At 52.2% G+C, this 19,448-nt stretch overlaps 1 protein-coding gene across 3 annotated transcripts in view; it reads left to right on the top strand.

The window, feature by feature from the left end:
• The window catches only part of LOC140404695 (cornifelin homolog), a 33,707-nt gene that overhangs the window by 11,296 nt on the left and 2,963 nt on the right, over positions 1-19,448 (top strand). For all 3 annotated transcript variants that reach the window (XM_072493359.1, XM_072493360.1, XM_072493358.1), the window contains exon 3: positions 17,877-18,058. In XM_072493359.1, the coding sequence (XP_072349460.1) occupies positions 17,877-18,058 (182 nt within the window). The remainder of the gene's footprint in view (positions 1-17,876; positions 18,059-19,448) is intronic.

Raw genomic sequence — 19,448 nt, 5'->3', positions numbered from 1 at the left:
CCCCTCTGCTGTATCCCAGCTCCCTCAATCCCCCCTCCCCCCTCCCCGCCTCCTCTCCCCTCTCTGTCTCCCAGCTCCCTCAATCCCCCCTCCCCCGTCCCCGCCTCCTCTCCCCTCTGCTGTCTCCCAGCTCCCTCAATCCCCCCTCCCCCCTCCCCGCCTCCTCTCCCCTCTCTGTCTCCCAGCTCCCTCAATCCCCCCTCCCCGTCCCCGCCTCCTCTCCCCTCTCTGTCTTCCAGCTCCCTCAATCCCCCCTCCACCCTCCCCGCATCCTCTCCCCTGTCTGTCTCCCAGCTCCCTCAATCCCCCCTCCCCCCTCCCCGCCTCCTCTCCCCTCTCTGTCTCCCAGCTCCCTCAATCCCCCCTCCCCCCTCCCCGCCTCCTCTCCCCTCTCTGTCTCCCAGCTCCCTCAATCCCCCCCCCCCCGCTGCACAGCTCTGACCCTCAGCGCAGCCCAGCACAAAGTGGCAGCCCGGACGCAGTGAGGATCAGGGGGTATCGGCCTGCGGAGGAATTGCAGCCGGGTCTCTGACTGTCCTTAACACATGCACACACACAAATGCCCATTCACACTCGTACACACACACTCACTCACATATACATCACATTCACATATACACTCACATTCACATGTACACTCACATATGGGCAGCACGGTTGCATTGTGGTTAGCACAATTGCTTCACAGCTCCAGGGTGCCAGGTTCGATTCCCGGCTTGGGTCACTGTCTGTGCGGAGTCTGCACGTCCTCCCCGTGTGTGCGTGGGTTTCCTCCGGGTGCTCCGGTTTCCTCCCACAGTCCAAAGACGTGCAGGTTAGGGTGAATTGGACATTCTGAATTCTCCCTCAGTGTAACCGAACAGGTGCCGGAGTGTGGCGACTAGGGGCTTTTCACAGTAACTTCATTGCAGTGTTAATGTAAGCCTACTTGTGACAATAAAGATTATTATTATTCACATATACATTCACATTCACGCACACACACATTCACACACACATTCACACACACATTCACACACACATTCACACACCCATTCACACACACATTCACACACACATTCACACACACATTCACACACACATTCACACACACATTCACACACATATATACTCACACACACTCGCATTCACACTGATATATACATTCACATTCACACACACACACATTCACACACACATTCACACACACATTCACACACCCATTCACACACACATTCACACACCCATTCACACACCCATTCACACACACATTCACACTCACATATTTATTCACACACACTCGCATTCACACTGATATATACACTCACATTCACACACTCACATTCACACACTCATTCACACACTCACATTCACACTTACATATACACTCACATTCACACTCACATATACACTCACATTCACACACACTCACATTCACACACACTCACATTCACACTCACATATACACTCACATTCACACAAACTCACATTCACACTCACATATACACTCACATTCACACACACTCACATTCACACATACTCACATTCACACTCACATATACACTCACATTCACACACACTCACACTCACAGAGACACACATTCGCACACTCACATTCACACTCACATTCACACTCACATTCTCACACTCACATTCTCACACTCACATTCACACACTCACATTCACACACACTCACATTCACACTCACATTCACACATACTCACATTCACACTCACATATACACTCACATTCACACACACTCACAGAGACACACATTCGCACACTCACATTCACACTCACATTCACACTCACATTCTCACACTCACTCACATTCTCACACTCACATTCTCACACTCACACTCACATATACACTCACATTCACACAAACTCACATTCACACTCACATATACACTCACATTCACACACACTCACATTCACACATACTCACATTCACACTCACATATACACTCACATTCACACACACTCACACTCACAGAGACACACATTCGCACACTCACATTCACACTCACATTCACACTCACATTCTCACACTCACATTCTCACACTCACATTCACACACTCACATTCACACTCACATTCTCACACTCACATTCACACCCACTCACATTTACACATACACTTAAATACATGCTTGTGTGCACATGAAACAAAACTGTCACACACACGCACAATAACACTCACATACACACTTGCACACTCACATACATAAACACCTCTGCACATTCACACACACACACATGTGCATAATCTCACACCCAAAGACACAGCCACATTCACACTTACTCATACAATCACATTATATACATAGATAAACACACACACAAACAGTAATGCTCACAGACACTAACACACACTAACACACTCTCTCACATGCACTCACACACTAACACAATCTCACACACGCTAACACACTCTCTCACATGCACTCACACACTAACACAATCTCACACACACTAACACACTCTCTCACATGCACTCACACACTAACACAATCTCACACACACTAACACAATCTCACACACACTAACACACTCTCTCACATGCACTCACACACTAACACAATCTCACACACACTAACACACTCTCTCACATGCACTCACACACTAACACAATCTCACACACACTAACACAATCTCACACACGCTAACACACTCTCTCACATGCACTCACACACTAACACAATCTCACACACACTAACACACTCTCTCACATGCACTCACACACTAACACAATCTCACACACACTAACACAATCTCACACACACTAACACACTCTCTCACATGCACTCACACACTAACACAATCTCACACACACTAACACACTCTCTCACATGCACTCACACACTAACACAATCTCACACACACTAACACAATCTCACACACACTAACACACTCTCTCACATGCACTCACACACTCTCACACATATATTTACACGCTCTCACACGCACTCACACACTAACGCTCTCACAGACACTCTCACACACGTACTACAATGCTCTCTCACACACTGACAGATTCTCTCACACATACTAACATACTCTCACATGCACTCACACTCTAGCACCCTCTCTCACACTCTAAAACACCCTCTCACACACACTTATACACTAAAACACTCTCTCACTCACTAACACACTCTCACACGTGCACTAACACACTCTCGGACACTCTAACATACTTTCTCACACACATATGCACACTCCCACACGCACTCACACACTAACACTTTCTCACACACTTTCACACATATACATACTACCACACACTCACACACATTACCACACACTCACACACACACTAACACACACACATGCATACTAATACACTCTCTCATACACGGGGCGGGATTCTTCGGGAATCGGCGGGTGGGCCACTCTGGGGTCGGGCCGCCCCAAGGTGCTGAATCCTCCGCACCTTCAGGGGCTAGGCCGGGCCGGAGTGGTTTGCGCCGCGCCAGCTGGTGTGGAAGGGGCTTGGCGCCACGGCAACCGGCGCCGAAGGGGCTCCTCCGAGTTGGCGCATGCGCGGGTGCACCAGTGTGTGTTGGCGTCATCCCAGCGCATATGCAGGGGGGGGGTTCAACTCCACGTCGGCCATGGCGGAGGAACCGAGTGTCCCCATGGCACAGGCCCGCCCACGGATCAGTGGGCCCCGGCCGCGGGCCAGGTCACTGTGGGAGCACCTGCCGGGGCCAGATTCAGGCCCCCCCCCCCCCCGGCGGGCCAGAGAATCGCCGCAACCGCGCCACAACGCCCCGACGCGCGCTTCCCCGAGGTGCGGACAATCGGCCCGGCGCGTTTGGCGGGCACCGTCCGCGGGCCGCTGGAGTCGGCGGGGCCGCCGATTCTCCGGCCTGGATGGGCCGAGCGGCCGCGCGGATCCGACAGAGTCCCGGCGGCGCCGTTCACCCCTGGTTGCTGCCGGCGGGAACTCTGTGGGAACGCTCGGGGGCGCCGATCGGCGGGCCGACCTCTCCCCCCCCCCCCCCCCCCCGGGCCTACTTCCCTCTGCGGACGGCCCCTGAACATCGACGCCATGTTGAGTCGGGGCCGGCGCGCTAAAGACGTCCCCCACGCATGCGCAGGCTGGCACGGCGAGCATTTGGCGCCGGGAAGGGAAGCTGGAGCGGCGTGAACCACTCCCCCACCGTGCTGGACCCTGTGGGGAACTGAATAGGTCGTACCCAGGCCCGGTTCGCGCTGGCGTGAAACACGACGGCGTGAACACTTGGGCACAATTTGGGAGAATCGCCCACATTAACACTCTCACACACACACTAACACACTCCCACTCACACTAACACACACACACTAACACACTCCCACTCACACTAACACACACACACTAACACACTCCCACTCACACTAACACACACACACTAACACACTCCCACTCACACTAACACACACACACTAACACACTCCCACTCACACTAACACACACACACTAACACACTCCCACTCACACTAACACACACACACTAACACACTCCCACTCACACTAACACACACACACAAACACACTCCCACTCACACTAACACACACACACTAACACACTCCCACTCACACTAACACACACACACTAACACACTCCCACTCACACTAACACACACACACTAACACACTCCCACTCACACTAACACACACACACTAACACACTCCCACTCACACTAACACACACACACTAACACACTCCCACTCACACTAACACACACACACAAACACACTAACACACACACTAACACACACACACTAACACACTCCCACTCACACTAACACACTCCCACTCACACTAACACACACACACTAACACACTCCCACTCACACTAACACACACACACTAACACACTCCCACTCACACTAACACACACACACTAACACACTCCCACTCACACTAACACACACACACTAACACACTCCCACTCACACTAACACACACACACTAACACACTCCCACTCACACTAACACACACACACTAACACACTCCCACACACACTAACACGCTCCCACACACACTAACACACTCCCACACACACTAACACACACACACACACTAACACACTCTCTCTCACTCACACACTAACACACTCTCTCTCACACACACACTAACACACACACACACACTAACACACTCTCTCTCACACACACACTAACACACTCTCTCTCACACACACACTAACACACTCTCTCTCACACACACACAAACACACTCTCTCACACACACTAACACACTCTCTCACACACACACTAACACACTCTCTCTCACACACACACGAGCACACTCTCTCACACACACTAACACTCTCTCTCACACACACTAACACACTGTCTGACACACACACACTAACACACTCTCTCACACACACACTAACACACTCTCTCTCACACACACTAACACACTGTCAGACACACACACACTAACACACTCTCTCTCACACACCCACTAACACACTCTCTCTCACACACACACGAACACACTCTCTCACACACACACAAACACACTCTCTCTCACACACACTAATACACTCTCTCTCACACATACACTAACACACTCTCTCTCACACACCCACTAACACACTCTCTCTCACACACACTAACACACTCTCTCTCACACACACACTAACACACTCTCTCTCTCATACACACACTATCACACTGTCTGACACACACACACTAACACACTGTCTGACACACACACACTAACACACTCTCTCTCACACACACACTAACACATACACTAAAAAACTCCTTCATACACACATACATTAACACACACTCTCTCACACAACACATTCTCTCACACACTCAAACACTGATACATAAACACACTAACACACACACTAATATACACACACTGACACTCAAACACATTAACACACACACACTAACACACACAGACTAACACACACACTAACACACACACACTAACACACACACACACTGGCACTCAAACACAATTAACACACACACACTGACACTCAAACACACTAACACACACACATTAACACACACTAACACACACACATTAACACACACTAACACACACATTAACATACACACACTAACACACACACATTAACACACACTAACACACACACATTAACACACACTAACACACACATTAACACACACTAATTAACACACACTAACACACACATTAACATACACACACTAACACACAAAAACACATTAACACACACACACTGACACATGAACACACCAACACACACTCACACACACTAACACTCACTTGGCATTACCAGTTCAGGAAATAGCTGACATGGGTGTGCCCGATCCTTGGCATTGAATGTACAGTTTCAGTCAGAATGAATGAGAAAATAGATATGCTTTAACTTCCTGCATATCTTTATCATTTCATGGAAATTTTTTAATATTATTCTCGGGGCAAGATGAGGCACCAAGGCTGTGACTTAATGGAAGATAATGTTTCCGGACTTCATTTGGGAATATTTGTGGAGATAGACCATGTTGTGTTGGATACTGGATGGATCAATTCCAACTCTGAAGGAGAGTCACACGGTATCTCTCCACAGATAGTGACACACGTGCCAGCTTTTTCCAACTTCCTGTTATTTTTATCAGATTTTCTACAGTCACATTATTTACTCCCTCATTGCACCCGCTCATTATCTCATTAGCCAGGGCAGGTACAGCACGGGGTTAGATACAGAGTAAAGCTCCCTCTACACTGTCCCCACCAAACACTCCCAGGACAGGTACAGCACGGGGTTAGATACAGAGTAAAGCTCCCTCTAAACTGTCCCCATCAAACACTCCCAGGACAGGTACAGCACGGGGTTAGGGACAGAGTAAAGCTCCCTCTACACTGTCCCCATCAAACACTCCCAGGACAGGTACAGCACGGGGTTAGATACAGAGTAAAGCTCCCTCTACACTGTCCCCATCAAACACTCCCAGGACAGGTACAGCACGGGGTTAGATACAGAGTAAAGCTCGCTCTACACTGTCCCCGTCAAACACTCCCAGGACAGGTACAGCACGGGGTTAGATACAGAGTAAAGCTCCCTCTACACTGTCCCCGTCAAACACTCCCAGGACAGGTACAGCATGGGGTTAGATACAGAGTAAAGCTCCCTCTAAACTGTCCCCATCAAACACTCCCAGGACAGGTACAGCACGGGGTTAGGGACAGAGTAAAGCTCCCTCTACACTGTCCCCATCAAACACTCCCAGGACAGGTACAGCACGGGGTTAGATACAGAGTAAAGCTCCCTCTACACTGTCCCCATCAAACACTCCCAGGACAGGTACAGCACGGGGTTAGATACAGAGTAAAGCTCGCTCTACACTGTCCCCGTCAAACACTCCCAGGACAGGTACAGCACGGGGTTAGATACAGAGTAAAGCTCCCTCTACACTGTCCCCATCAAACACTCCCAGGACAGGTACAGCACGGGGTTAGATACAGAGTAAAGCTCCCTCTACACTGTCCCCATCAAACACTCCCAGGACAGGTACAGCACGGGGTTAGATACAGAGTAAAGCTCCCTCTACACTGTCCCCATCAAACACTCCCAGGACAGGTACAGCACGGGGTTAGATACAGAGTAAAGCTCCCTCTACACTGTCCCCATCAAACACTCCCAGGACAGGTACAGCACGGGGTTAGATACAGAGTAAAGCTCCCTCTACACTGTCCCCATCAAACACTCCCAGGACAGGTACAGCACGGGGTTACATACAGAGTAAAGCTCCCTCTACACTGTCCCCATCAAACACTCCCAGGACAGGTACAGCACGGGGTTACATACAGAGTAAAGCTCCCACTACACTGTCCCCATCAAACACTCCCAGGACAGGTACAGCACGGGGTTAGATACAGAGTAAAGCTCCCTCTACACTGTCCCCATCAAACACTCCCAGGACAGGTACAGCACGGGGTTAGATACAGAGTAAAGCTCCCTCTACACTGTCCCCATCAAACACTCCCAGGACAGGTACTGCACGGGGTTAGATACAGAGTAAAGCTCCCTCTACACTGTCCACATCAAACACTCCCAGGACAGGTACAGCACGGGGTTACATACAGAGTAAAGCTCCCTCTACACTGTCCCCATCAAACACTCCCAGGACAGGTACAGCACGGGGTTACATACAGAGTAAAGCTCCCACTACACTGTCCCCATCAAACACTCCCAGGACAGGTACAGCACGGGGTTAGATACAGAGTAAAGCTCCCTCTACACTGTCCCCATCAAACACTCCCAGGACAGGTACAGCACGGGGTTAGATACAGAGTAAAGCTCCCTCTACACTGTCCCCATCAAACACTCCCAGGACAGGTACTGCACGGGGTTAGATACAGAGTAAAGCTCCCTCTACACTGTCCACATCAAACACTCCCAGGACAGGTACAGCACGGGGTTAGATACAGAGTAAAGCTCCCTCTACACTGTCCCCATCAAACACTCCCAGGACAGGTACAGCACGGGGTTAGATACAGAGTAAAGCTCCCTCTACACTGACCCATCAAACACTCCCAGGACAGGTACAGCACGGGGTTAGATACAGAGTAAAGCTCCCTCTACACTGTCCCCATCAAACACTCCCAGGACAGGTACAGCACTGGCTTAGATACAGAGTAAAGCTCCCTCTACACTGTCCCCATCAAACACTCCCAGGACAGGTACAGCACTGGCTTAGATACAGAGTAAAGCTCCATCTGCACTGTCCCCATTAAATGCTTCAGACTGGGCGATTCAATCACCGTGTTCAAATTAATGAAGTGTTTTTGTGAAAGTAAATGGAGAAAAATTGTTTTCAGTGACGGGTGTGTCAATAACAAGCGGAGGTCGACTCAGGATAATTATCAAAACAGGTGCAAAAAGCATAATGTTATGTCGATGCAGAAAGTTGTTATGATGGGTTGTGCCAAGGCTCGAAGTGCTTCCTAAGGAAGTTCACCATTGAAAGAGTATTGGACAAATCCCCGGGTGTGTACCGACCTGCAGCAGGGTGGAATGGGATAAATGGGATTCTTTCAAAGGGCCAGCATCGGTACGATGGTCCAAATGACCTCTGCCCGTGTTTTGAGTGGCTCGGATGAGGCTGTCAAAAGCTACACCATTCTTCACACCCGCCCCAGGGACCTAAGTGGGAAGGTAATTCCTGCTGCCTTCCAGCCCTGGAGCTGCCTTGCGTGTTTTTGTTTTTCAACCTGAGGCACAGGCAGGCTGAGGGGGCCCTTTGCACGCAGGCCTGAAATGCCAAAGGGACCAGGCCCCACAGCCTCCACTCTGAGGCTGCGACGGCCAAACGGGTTCCCAGCCCCTCCGCCCCCGCCGGCCGTGGAATGGATCGAAAACATGGGAAAGGGGGGTGGAGGCAGGCAGGGAAGCTGGGCCCAGGGCCTTTTACTCAAGGCCCTGAAGTCGGGATATCACCTCGCAGCCCACCCTAGGCCTCTTTGTCACCTGTGTTCGGGTCACGGCGAGCCTTTAGGGGGAGGTTACAGCAACCGGGAGAAGGAAAGGAAGGCTTGGGTTTCTGTAACCATGTTCCTACAAGTCGACAGCGAGTGAGGTACGAAGGTTTGCAGAGTGCAACAAGTGGGCCTCACAAGGATCAGTGTCAAGGCCTCAGCTTTTCGCAACCTGTGTTAATAATGGATGAAGGGGCTGACTGCACTCTGACCAAATAGAACCACTGAATTCCTACAGCGCAGCAGGAGGCCATTCGGCCCATCGAGCCTGCACCAAAACCTCTGAAAGAGCACCCTACCACGGCCCACTCGCCCGCCCTATCCCCGATGACCCCACTCAACATACTCACCTTTGACACACTAAGGGACAATTTAGCACGGCCAGTCCACCTAACCTGCGCATCTTTGGACCGTGGGAGGAAACCGGAGCACCCGGAGGAAACCCACGCAGACGCGGGGGAGAGCCGTGCAGACTCCGCACAGACAGTGACCCGAGCCGGGAATCGAACCGGGGGACTCTGTGCTAACCACTGTGCCACCCCAAATCTGCCGCCGCTATGGGAATAGGTTAGAAAGCAAGTTGCGGGAGGATACAAAGAGTTGGCAAAGGGTCAAAGGTGAGTGGGCAGAACTCTGTCCGGTAGCAGGGATATGTGAGGCTGTCCTCTCTATGGCAGGGTCCCAGGTTCGATTCCCCGCTGGGTGACTGTCTGTGCGGAGTCTGCACGTCCTCCCCGTGTGTGCGTGGGTTTCCTCCGGGTGCTCCGGTTTCCTCCCACGGTCCAAAGATCTGCAGGTTAGGGTGGATTGGCTAAATTGCCCCTGAAGTGTCCAAAAGGTTAGGTTGGGTGACGGGGATAGGGCATAGGTCGGGTGTTCTTTCAGAGGGTCGGTGCATGCTCCATGGGCCGAATGGCCTCCTTGTGGGGATTGTGGGAAATGTTGGCCTTTCTTGCAAGGTGAATGGAGCAGGAAAGCAGGGAAGTCCAGTTACAACTGTACCGCACATCGGTCAGATCACGGAGCACCCACCCTGTGCTGATTTGGCCCCCGTACATCAGGAGGCTGTTTAGCACACTGGGCTAAATCGCTGGCTTTGAAAGCAGACCAAGGCAGGCCAGCAGCACGGTTCGATTCCCGTACCAGCCACCCCGAACAGGCGCCGGAATGTGGCGACTAGGGGCCTTTCACAGTAACTTCATTTGAAGCCTACTTGTGACAATAAGCGATTTTCATTTCATTTCATTTTCAGGAGGGATATTCTGGAGGCAGTTCAGGGAGGGGCTGATTCCTGGGTTGAAGGGGGTTTTGCCTTCCGAGGAAAGGTTGGCCAGGTTGGGTTCGTGCTCATTGGACGTTGGAAGGATGGGAGGTGACCTCATTGAAACATCTATGATTCTGAGTGGGGGCCGTTTGACAGAGTGGGAGCTGAGGATAATTCTCCCGCGTTGGGGGGGGGGGGGGGTTTCTCGCAGTCCTCTCTGGTGTTTCTCCATTTCAAGAACGTTCCTCCTTTTTCTGATGTGGGGGGATCGAGAACCAGGGGATCTTAAAGGTTTCGATCGAGTTGCTTCTCACTCTTCTAAACTCCAGCGGATATAAGCCCCGCCCTATCCAGTCTTCCCTCGTCAGACATTCCCGATGTTAGTCGTCTGGTAGGCTGGGAATGTCAGCTGGATGTGAAGCTCTGGAATGGGTCTCGGTGCCGCAGCCCTGCGACCCAGGGCCCGAAGCCAACAGCTCCGCACGGATTTCAAACGGCGGGGGGGTTACAAATTCCGGAAGGTTCTGAAGCCGCGTGGCACCCGGTCACCCCCATTCTCCCGAAGGGCGGGCGAGGTTTAAAAACTCCGGCCGAGGGACATTCTGCCTCCTCAGGAAGTCAGCACTCACCGTCGAAATTAGAATCGCGAGGCAGGCATTAGCATACCCAACGGAGACTTCCGGAAGAATGTGCAGCAGGAATTTGCCTCGGGGGGGCACCTGGCTGGAACAATAAACTCTCAGAGACGTGTGGCATTCGAAAACAGAGTTTAAAAATATCTCGCTCCGAGATCACAAACAGCCCCCCCCCCCCCCGTGTACAGGTGTGTGGGCGATTCGTAAGGTGTGGGGGGGGGGGGTTAAGCTCAACGTTGAGTGATTCAGCAGGACCAGTCAGCCCTTCATTCCTCTACTAGCTCTCTGAAAAGGCTTTCCGATGCGTCACCCGACAACAACCCCCCCCCCCCTCCCCCCCCCCCCGCTTCCCCAGAAGCCCTGGCACTTGTTTTGGCTTCCTGGCATCTCTCCACATCCCAACAGCTCGGCACAAACATATCTCTCCTCATCGGCCTGTTTTTCCAGCGATGTGAAATTTGTGTTTTTCTGCCTAACCACACCGTTTGTTTAGCCTGTCGAAAGAAATGTCCCCCCTCCTCACATTTCCTGAGCGATGATGCCGGAGCCGGACAAATAGAGGGGCGGGATTCCCCCGCATCGCCCCCCCCCCCCCCCCCCCGCCGGTGGGGGTCTCATTCACATTCGGGGCCACGGTTTCGGTCTTCGGGGTCGCCCTTCGAGGGCGGAGAACATCTTCTCTACGAGGGGCTTTGGTATTCTCCGCCCCCCCCCCCACCCCTGCTCACGCACCCCCCTCCCCCCCTCCCCACCCCTGCTCACGCACCCCCCCCCTCCCCCCTCCCCCCAGGAGGGCCATTGAATATATCAAAGGCCAAGTTGGACAAATGTTTGACCTACAGTGGAGTGGAGAGGTTTGCGGGGGTGAGGAGGGGGATATTCGAGGGGGGTGGGGGGGGGGGGGGGGAGGTGTTGGGGACAGACAGGAAAACGGAGCTGAGGCTACAGTCAGGGTCAGCCGTGATCGTACTGTACGGCGGAGCGGGCTCGAAGGGCCGAATGGCCTGTCAATACTCCTAATTCCTATGTTCTGATTCTTGCGAACACCACGCCCATGTCTGAGGGCCCAGGGAGAAATGAAACTTACCATTACTTATTGGCCCAACGCCCAATTGGACCTTTGCCCAACAAGCCTTAAGTGAGATCCGAGGCATGTTCTCACTTTAAGTTTGAGTAAACTTAGATTATTTGAAGATACGAACGACGTTAAATTGGTTGCACTCCACCTTTCTCAAGCCAACAGCTGTTATAGAATGAAGGATTCATAGAATCCTCCAGTGCAGAAGGAGGCCATTCGGCCCATCGAGTCTGCATCAACCCTCTTAAAGAGCACCGTACCTAGACCCACTCCCTCGCTCTATCCCCGTAACCCTGTAACCCCACCTCACCTTTGGACACTAAGGGACAATTTAGCACGGCCAATCCACCTAACCTGCACATCTTTGGACACTAAGGGACAAATTAGCACGGCCAATCCACCTAACCTGCACATCTTTGGACACTAAGGGGCAATTTAGCACGGCCAATCCACCTAACCTGCACATCTTTGGACACTATGGGACAATTTAGCACGGCCAATCCACCTAACCTGCACATCTTTGGACACTAAGGGGCAATTTAGCACGGCCAATCCACCTAACCTGCACATCTTTGGACACTATGGGGCAATTTAGCACGGCCAATCCACCTAACCTGCACGTCTTTGGACACTAAGGGACAATTTAGCATGACAAATCCACCAAACCTGCACATCTTTGGACACTAAGGGGCAATTTAGCATGGCCAATCCACCTAACCTGCACGTCTTTGGACACTAAGGGACAATTTAGCATGACAAATCCACCAAACCTGCACATCTTTGGACACTATGGGGCAATTTAGCACGGCCAATCCACCTAACCTGCACGTCTTTGGGCACTAAGGGACAATTTAGCATGACAAATCCACCAAACCTGCACATCTTTGGACACTATGGGGCAATTTAGCACGGCCAATCCACCTAACCTGCACGTCTTTGGACACTAAGGGACAATTTAGCATGACAAATCCACCAAACCTGCACATCTTTGGACACTAAGGGACAATTTAGCACGGCCAATCCACCTAACCTGCACATCTTTGGACACTAAGGGGCAATTTAGCACGGCCAATCCACCTAACCTGCACATCTTTGGACACTATGGGGCAATTTAGCACGGCCAATCCACCTAACCTGCACGTCTTTGGACACTAAGGGACAATTTAGCATGACAAATCCACCAAACCTGCACATCTTTGGACACTAAGGGGCAATTTAGCATGGCCAATCCACCTAACCTGCACATCTTTGGACACTAAGGGGCAATTTAGCACGGCCAATCCATCTAACCTGCACATCTTTGGACACTAAGGGGCAATTTAGTATGACCAATCCACCTAACCTGCACATCTTTGGACACTAAGGGGCAATTAAGCATGGCGAATCCACCTAACCTGCACATCTGTGGACACTAAGGGTTAATTTATCTCGGACAATCCACCTAACCTGCACATCTTTGGACTGAGGGAGAATTTCCTGTTCCCAATTTCATTCCAGGGAGTATTGGCTCTAAGGTTCAGATGCTGTCCCCCTAGTTCTAGACACCCCCCAACTAGCAGATATGTGATCATCTCTATTGTCACGGCCCCCTGGGCCAGCGTGCGGTCAACTCCAGCCGCACTTGCACGTTCTCCCCGTGTGTGCGTGGGTTTCCTCCGGGTGCTCCGGTTTCCTCCCACAGTCAAAAGATGTGCAGGTTAGAGTGGATTGACCACCATAACCTAACTGGACATCCCCGGACACTAGGGGACAATATTTAGCACAGCCAATCCACCTAACCTGCACATCTTTGGACTGTGGGAGGAAACCGGAGCACCCGGAGGAAACCCACGCACACATGGGGAGAACGTGCAGACTCCACACAGCCAGTCGCCCGAGGCCGGAATCGAACCCGGATCCCTGGCGCCATGAGGCAGCAGTGCTAACCACTGTGCCACCGCGACTCTATTGACCTAACCTTTAACCAGGTGTGTCAGTTCATTTTAACTAGGGCAGCACGGTAGCATGGTGGTTAGTACAATTGCTTCACAGCTCCAGGGTCCCAGGTTCGATTCCCGGCTTGGGTCACTGTCTGTGCGGAGTCTGCATGCTCTCCCTGTGTCTGCGAGGGTTTCCTCTGGGTGCTCCGGTTTACTCCCACAGTCCAAAGATGCGCAGGTTAGGTGGATTGGCCATGTTAAATTGCCCTTAGTTTTCAAAATTGCCCTTAGTGTTGGGTGGGGTTACTGGGTTATGGGGATAGGGTGGAGATGTGGGCTTGGGTAGGGTGCTCTTTCCAAGAGCCGGTGCAGACTCGATGGGCCGAATGGCCTCTTTCTGCACTGTAAATTCTGTAAACCAGCTGTGTTCGTGCCCTCATAATTGCCCTTATTTAAGTTTAAAATACTAATCTCGAGCCACTCTTCTCACCCTCAATGTTAAATTCAATTATATTATGATCGCGACTACCGAGGGGTTCCCTCACTATGAGGTTTCCAATTATCTCTTCCTTTATACTCTGTCCCACCAATGTGGGTCCAGTCAGAGGGGTCTGTACCCCACTCCCATAAGTGAATTCTTCCTTTTATCATTTCACATCTCTCTTCAAACCACTTCTCCACCCTGGTTTCCTGAACTTAAGTCATTCCTTCCTAATGTGCTAGCACCGCTATTAAGTAACAGAGCCACCCCTCCACCATTTCCTCGCTTCCTGTCCTTCCTCAATGTCCTGGACCCTTCGATATTCATGTCCCAATCCATGTCCTCCTGCAGCCGTGTCTCTGTAACACCGATCAGATTATACTTATTTAATTCTACTTGGGTTATTGATTTCCTTATGAACGCTACATACATTTAGATACACAACCTCTCGTTTTATACTTTTATTGTTTCTGTAACATCCAGCCTTACCTGCTGATTAACTTCCAGATTTGCCCTTTCACTAACACAGGAAATGATACATAGACCATGCCGTAAACCATGGGTCCCAATGGTACAACCCCCACTTTTCCCAATGCCCCATGTTCTGGCCCCCACTTTTCCCACACCAGTCTCTCAGTCACACATTCATCTCTCTAATCTTATTGGCCCGAATCCAATTCACAGGTGGCTCTTGGTAATAATCCAGAGGTTCCGATGAGGGAAGAAAATGGAATGTCTCCAGATTTGCAGAGGACACAAAGTTGGTTGGGAGGGTGAGCTGTGAGGAGGATGCAGAGATCCTTCAGCAGGATTTGGGAAAGTTGAGTGAGTGGGCGAATGCATGGCAATATGGTATAATTTGGATCAATGTGAAGTTATCCAATTTGGTAGCAAAAATGGGAAGGAAGATTATTATCTCAATCGTCATAAACTAGGAGAGGTGAATGTGCAACGAGACCTGGTTGTCCTCGTACACCAGTCGCTGAAGGCAAGCAGGCAGGTGGAGCAGGCGGTAAAGAAGGCAAATGGTTTGTTAGCGTTCCTAGCGAGAGGATTCGAGTGCAGGAGCAGGGATGTGTTGCTGCAATTGTACAGGGTCTTGGTGAGGCCACACCTGGAATATTGTGTGCATTTTTGGTCTCCTTCTCTGAGGAAGGATGTTCTTGTTCTCGAGGGAGCGCAGCAAAGGTTTACCAGACTGATTCTTGGGATGGCGGGACTGACGTATGAGGAGAGATTGAGTCGGTCAGGATTATATTCGTTGGAGTTCAGAGGAATAAGGGGGGGATCTCATAGAGAAACCTCTAAAATTCCAACCGGACTGGACAGGGTCGATGCAGGAAGGATGTTCCCGATGGTGGGGGGGGGACTGGACAGGGTAGATGCAGGAAGGATGTTCCCAATGGTGGGAGGGGGACTGGACAGGGTAGATGCAGGAAGGATGTTCCCGATGGTGGGGGGGACTGGACAGGAGAGATGCAGGAAGGATGTTCCCGATGGTGGGGGGGGGACTGGACAGGGTCGATGCAGGAAGGATGTTCCCGATGGTGGGGGGGGACTGGACAGGGTCGATGCAGGAAGGATGTTCCCGATGGTGGGGGGGACTGGACAGGAGAGATGCAGGAAGGATGTTCCCGATGGTGGGGGGGGGACTGGACAGGGTCGATGCAGGAAGGATGTTCCCGATGGTGGGGGGGGGACTGGACAGGGTCGATGCAGGAAGGATGTTCCCAATGGTGGGGGGGACTGGACAGGGTCGATGCAGGAAGGATGTTCCCGATGGTGGGGGGGGACTGGACAGGAGAGATGCAGGAAGGATGTTCCCGATGGTGGGGGGGACTGGACAGGAGAGATGCAGGAAGGATGTTCCCGATAGTGGTGGGTGTCCAGAACCAGGGGCGAAATTCTCCCCCAACGGCGCGATGTCCGCCGACTGGCGCCAAAAACGGCGCCAATCAGACGGGCATCGCGCCGGCCCAAAGGTGCGGAATGCTCTGCATCTTTGGCGGCCTAGCCCCAACATTGAGGGGCTAGGCTGACGCCGGAGGGATTTCCGCCCTGCCAGCTGGCGGAAATGGCGTTTGTTGCCCCGCCAGCTGGCGCGGAAATGCGGCGCATGCGCGGGAGCGTCAGCGGCCGCTGTCAGTTTCCCGCGCATGCTCAGTGGGGAGAGTCTCTTCCGCCTCCGCCATGGTGGAGGCCGTGGCAAAGGCGGAAGGGAAAGAGTGCCCCCACGGCACAGGCCCGCCCGCGGATCGGTGGGCCCCGATCGCGGGCCAGGCCACCGTGGGGGCACCCCCCGGGGTCAGATCGCCCGCGCCCCCCCCCCAGGACCCCGGAGCCCGCCCACGCCGCCTGGTCCCGCCGGTAAATACCAGGTTTGATTTACGCTGGCGGGACAGGCAATTTCTGGGCGGGACTTTGGCCCATCCGGGCCGGAGAATCCAGCGGGGGGTCCCGCCAACCGGCGCGGCCGGATTCCTGCCCCCGCCCAATCGCCGGGAGCGGAAACTTCGGCGGGGGCGGGATTCACGGCGGCCTACGGCCATTCTCCGACCCGGCGGGGGGGGGGCGGAGAATGACGCCCCAGGGGTCACAGTCTGAGGATACGGGGAGACCATTGAGGACAGAGAAGGGGAGACATTTCTTCACCCAGAGAGCGGTCGGCCTGTGGAATTCACTACCACGGGAAGTAGTTGAGGTCAAAACATTTGTTTTTGAGGAGCATTTAGATAGAGCACTTGGGGGAGAAAGGATCAAAGGATATGGGGGAAGGTGAGACCAGGCTATTGAGTTGGATGATCGGCCATGATAGTACTGAATGACAGGGCAGGCTCGAAGGGCCGAATGGCTTCCTCCTCCTGTTTTCTATGTTTCTATTTGTCACCGTTGAGGTTCTCGTTCCTAGTTTGTTGCCTAGCTCTTCATACTGAACCCTCCTCTTCCACTCTGCTGTATGATTGCAGATTGCAGATTGGAAGAGCACCCATGTCATCTAATATTGACCTTGTTGACTTTGTTCTTGAACTCCGCAGGTTGCTGTGCCTTCTGGTGTATGCCGTGCTTCATGTGCAAGACGGTGGACCAGTTTGGTGAATGCCTCTGCCTTCCGCTGCTGGATACGACCTGTAATGGCTGCGGTTACGTTGGCTCAGGAGCCATCCCACCGGTCTCCCTCGCGATGCGCGTCGCCATACGCGAGCGGAACGGAATTCCGGTACGTGCAAAGTGGGGTGACCTGGATCGAGCCTCGTTCCGGCGGCCCACCCAGCCCATCGGCCCCGTGCTCGCCCTCCGCCCCCTTCCCGCACCCCACCTCCTGCTCCGGCTTCTCCCTATCCCGTTGAGCCGCTCCTTAGGCAGCCGCTGAAGTATGAACCAAGGCGCTAATGGCTTCCTTGGTGCTAGGTTTATTCGCCGAATGCACCTCACCGACAAGCCTAGTGTCCCAGCAGTCTCCCTTTCTACACTTTTGAGCAAAAGCTGATCAAACGAAATGAAGCAAACTAAGGAACGAATTCAAAGAGCAGCGTATTAAAGGGAGAACGTGTCAAATAAAAAACAAATCACAAGGAAAACTGAAAACGTTGAACCAAAACTTGATGAAAGAGATCAATAAAGCACCCCAGGGGACAGCACGGTGGTGCAGTGGGTTAGCACTGCTGCCTCACGGCGCCGAGGTCCCAGGTTCGATCCCGGCCCCGTGTGGAGTTTGCACATTCTCCCCGTATTTGCGAGGGTTTCGCCCCCCCACAACTCAAAGATGTGCAGGCTAGGTGGATCGGCCATGCTAAATTGCCCCTTGATTGGAAAAAAATAATTGGGTACTCTAAATTTATTTTAAAAATGAATAGAGCATCCCAACCCCAGAGGTGCCCACTGGACATGGCAGGTCTTGAACGGGCCGGCAGACATCACGTGGTCCCTCCCCAGGTCCATCCAGCCCAGCTGGGAATATATCTGCGGTTGGGGGGCAGTCTCTCTTTATAAGTGCTCTAAGAGTGTAATTTTTAAAAAAAATTCTCTTCGCACGTGTATCTTTAATTATCACAATATTCTTTTGTATAATTAACATAGCATTAAAATCTCTGACCCTTTCTCCTTCAGCACAACCCTCTTGTGTCAGTCTCCTGAATGTGTTCTGTTCTCAAAGGAAGCAGACCAATCGGCCCATCAAATCCATGCTGGTGTTAATGCTCCACTCGAGCATCGTCCTGCCTTTCCTCATCTAAATATACCATCGTAACCTTCGACTCCCTCCTCCCTTCTCCAGCTTCTCTCCTATTCGCTACTCTTCCCGTTGGTAGTCCCAGCAGTCTCGGTACTTCCCGATTGGCATTCCTGGTGACTATCCTGCCGCGGCCTCTCGTCCTGCTGCTCCCGCGTGAGAGGGAGAAAGCGGGCCCGAGATGTTGGCCGGCATGAGTCATGTCGGAACTTTCCTGGCTCACCCCGGTAACAAGTGCCCCAAATCGGGAGATTTCCTTTTACTCCAGCGGTGTGGTTGGTATCTCTGTCCATCTGGGCCCGGGAGTCTGGGTCCTGAGGGATTGCAAATAAGTAACACCCCTGACCTCGCCAGGGAAAGATTTCCATCCTCTGATCTC

Source organism: Scyliorhinus torazame, chromosome 31 (genome assembly GCF_047496885.1).
Source record: "Scyliorhinus torazame isolate Kashiwa2021f chromosome 31, sScyTor2.1, whole genome shotgun sequence".
NCBI classification, from domain to species: domain Eukaryota; kingdom Metazoa; phylum Chordata; class Chondrichthyes; order Carcharhiniformes; family Scyliorhinidae; genus Scyliorhinus; species Scyliorhinus torazame.
The sequence above is the reverse complement of the archived record's forward strand: the minus strand, read 5'-3'. Positions and strand labels throughout refer to the sequence as shown.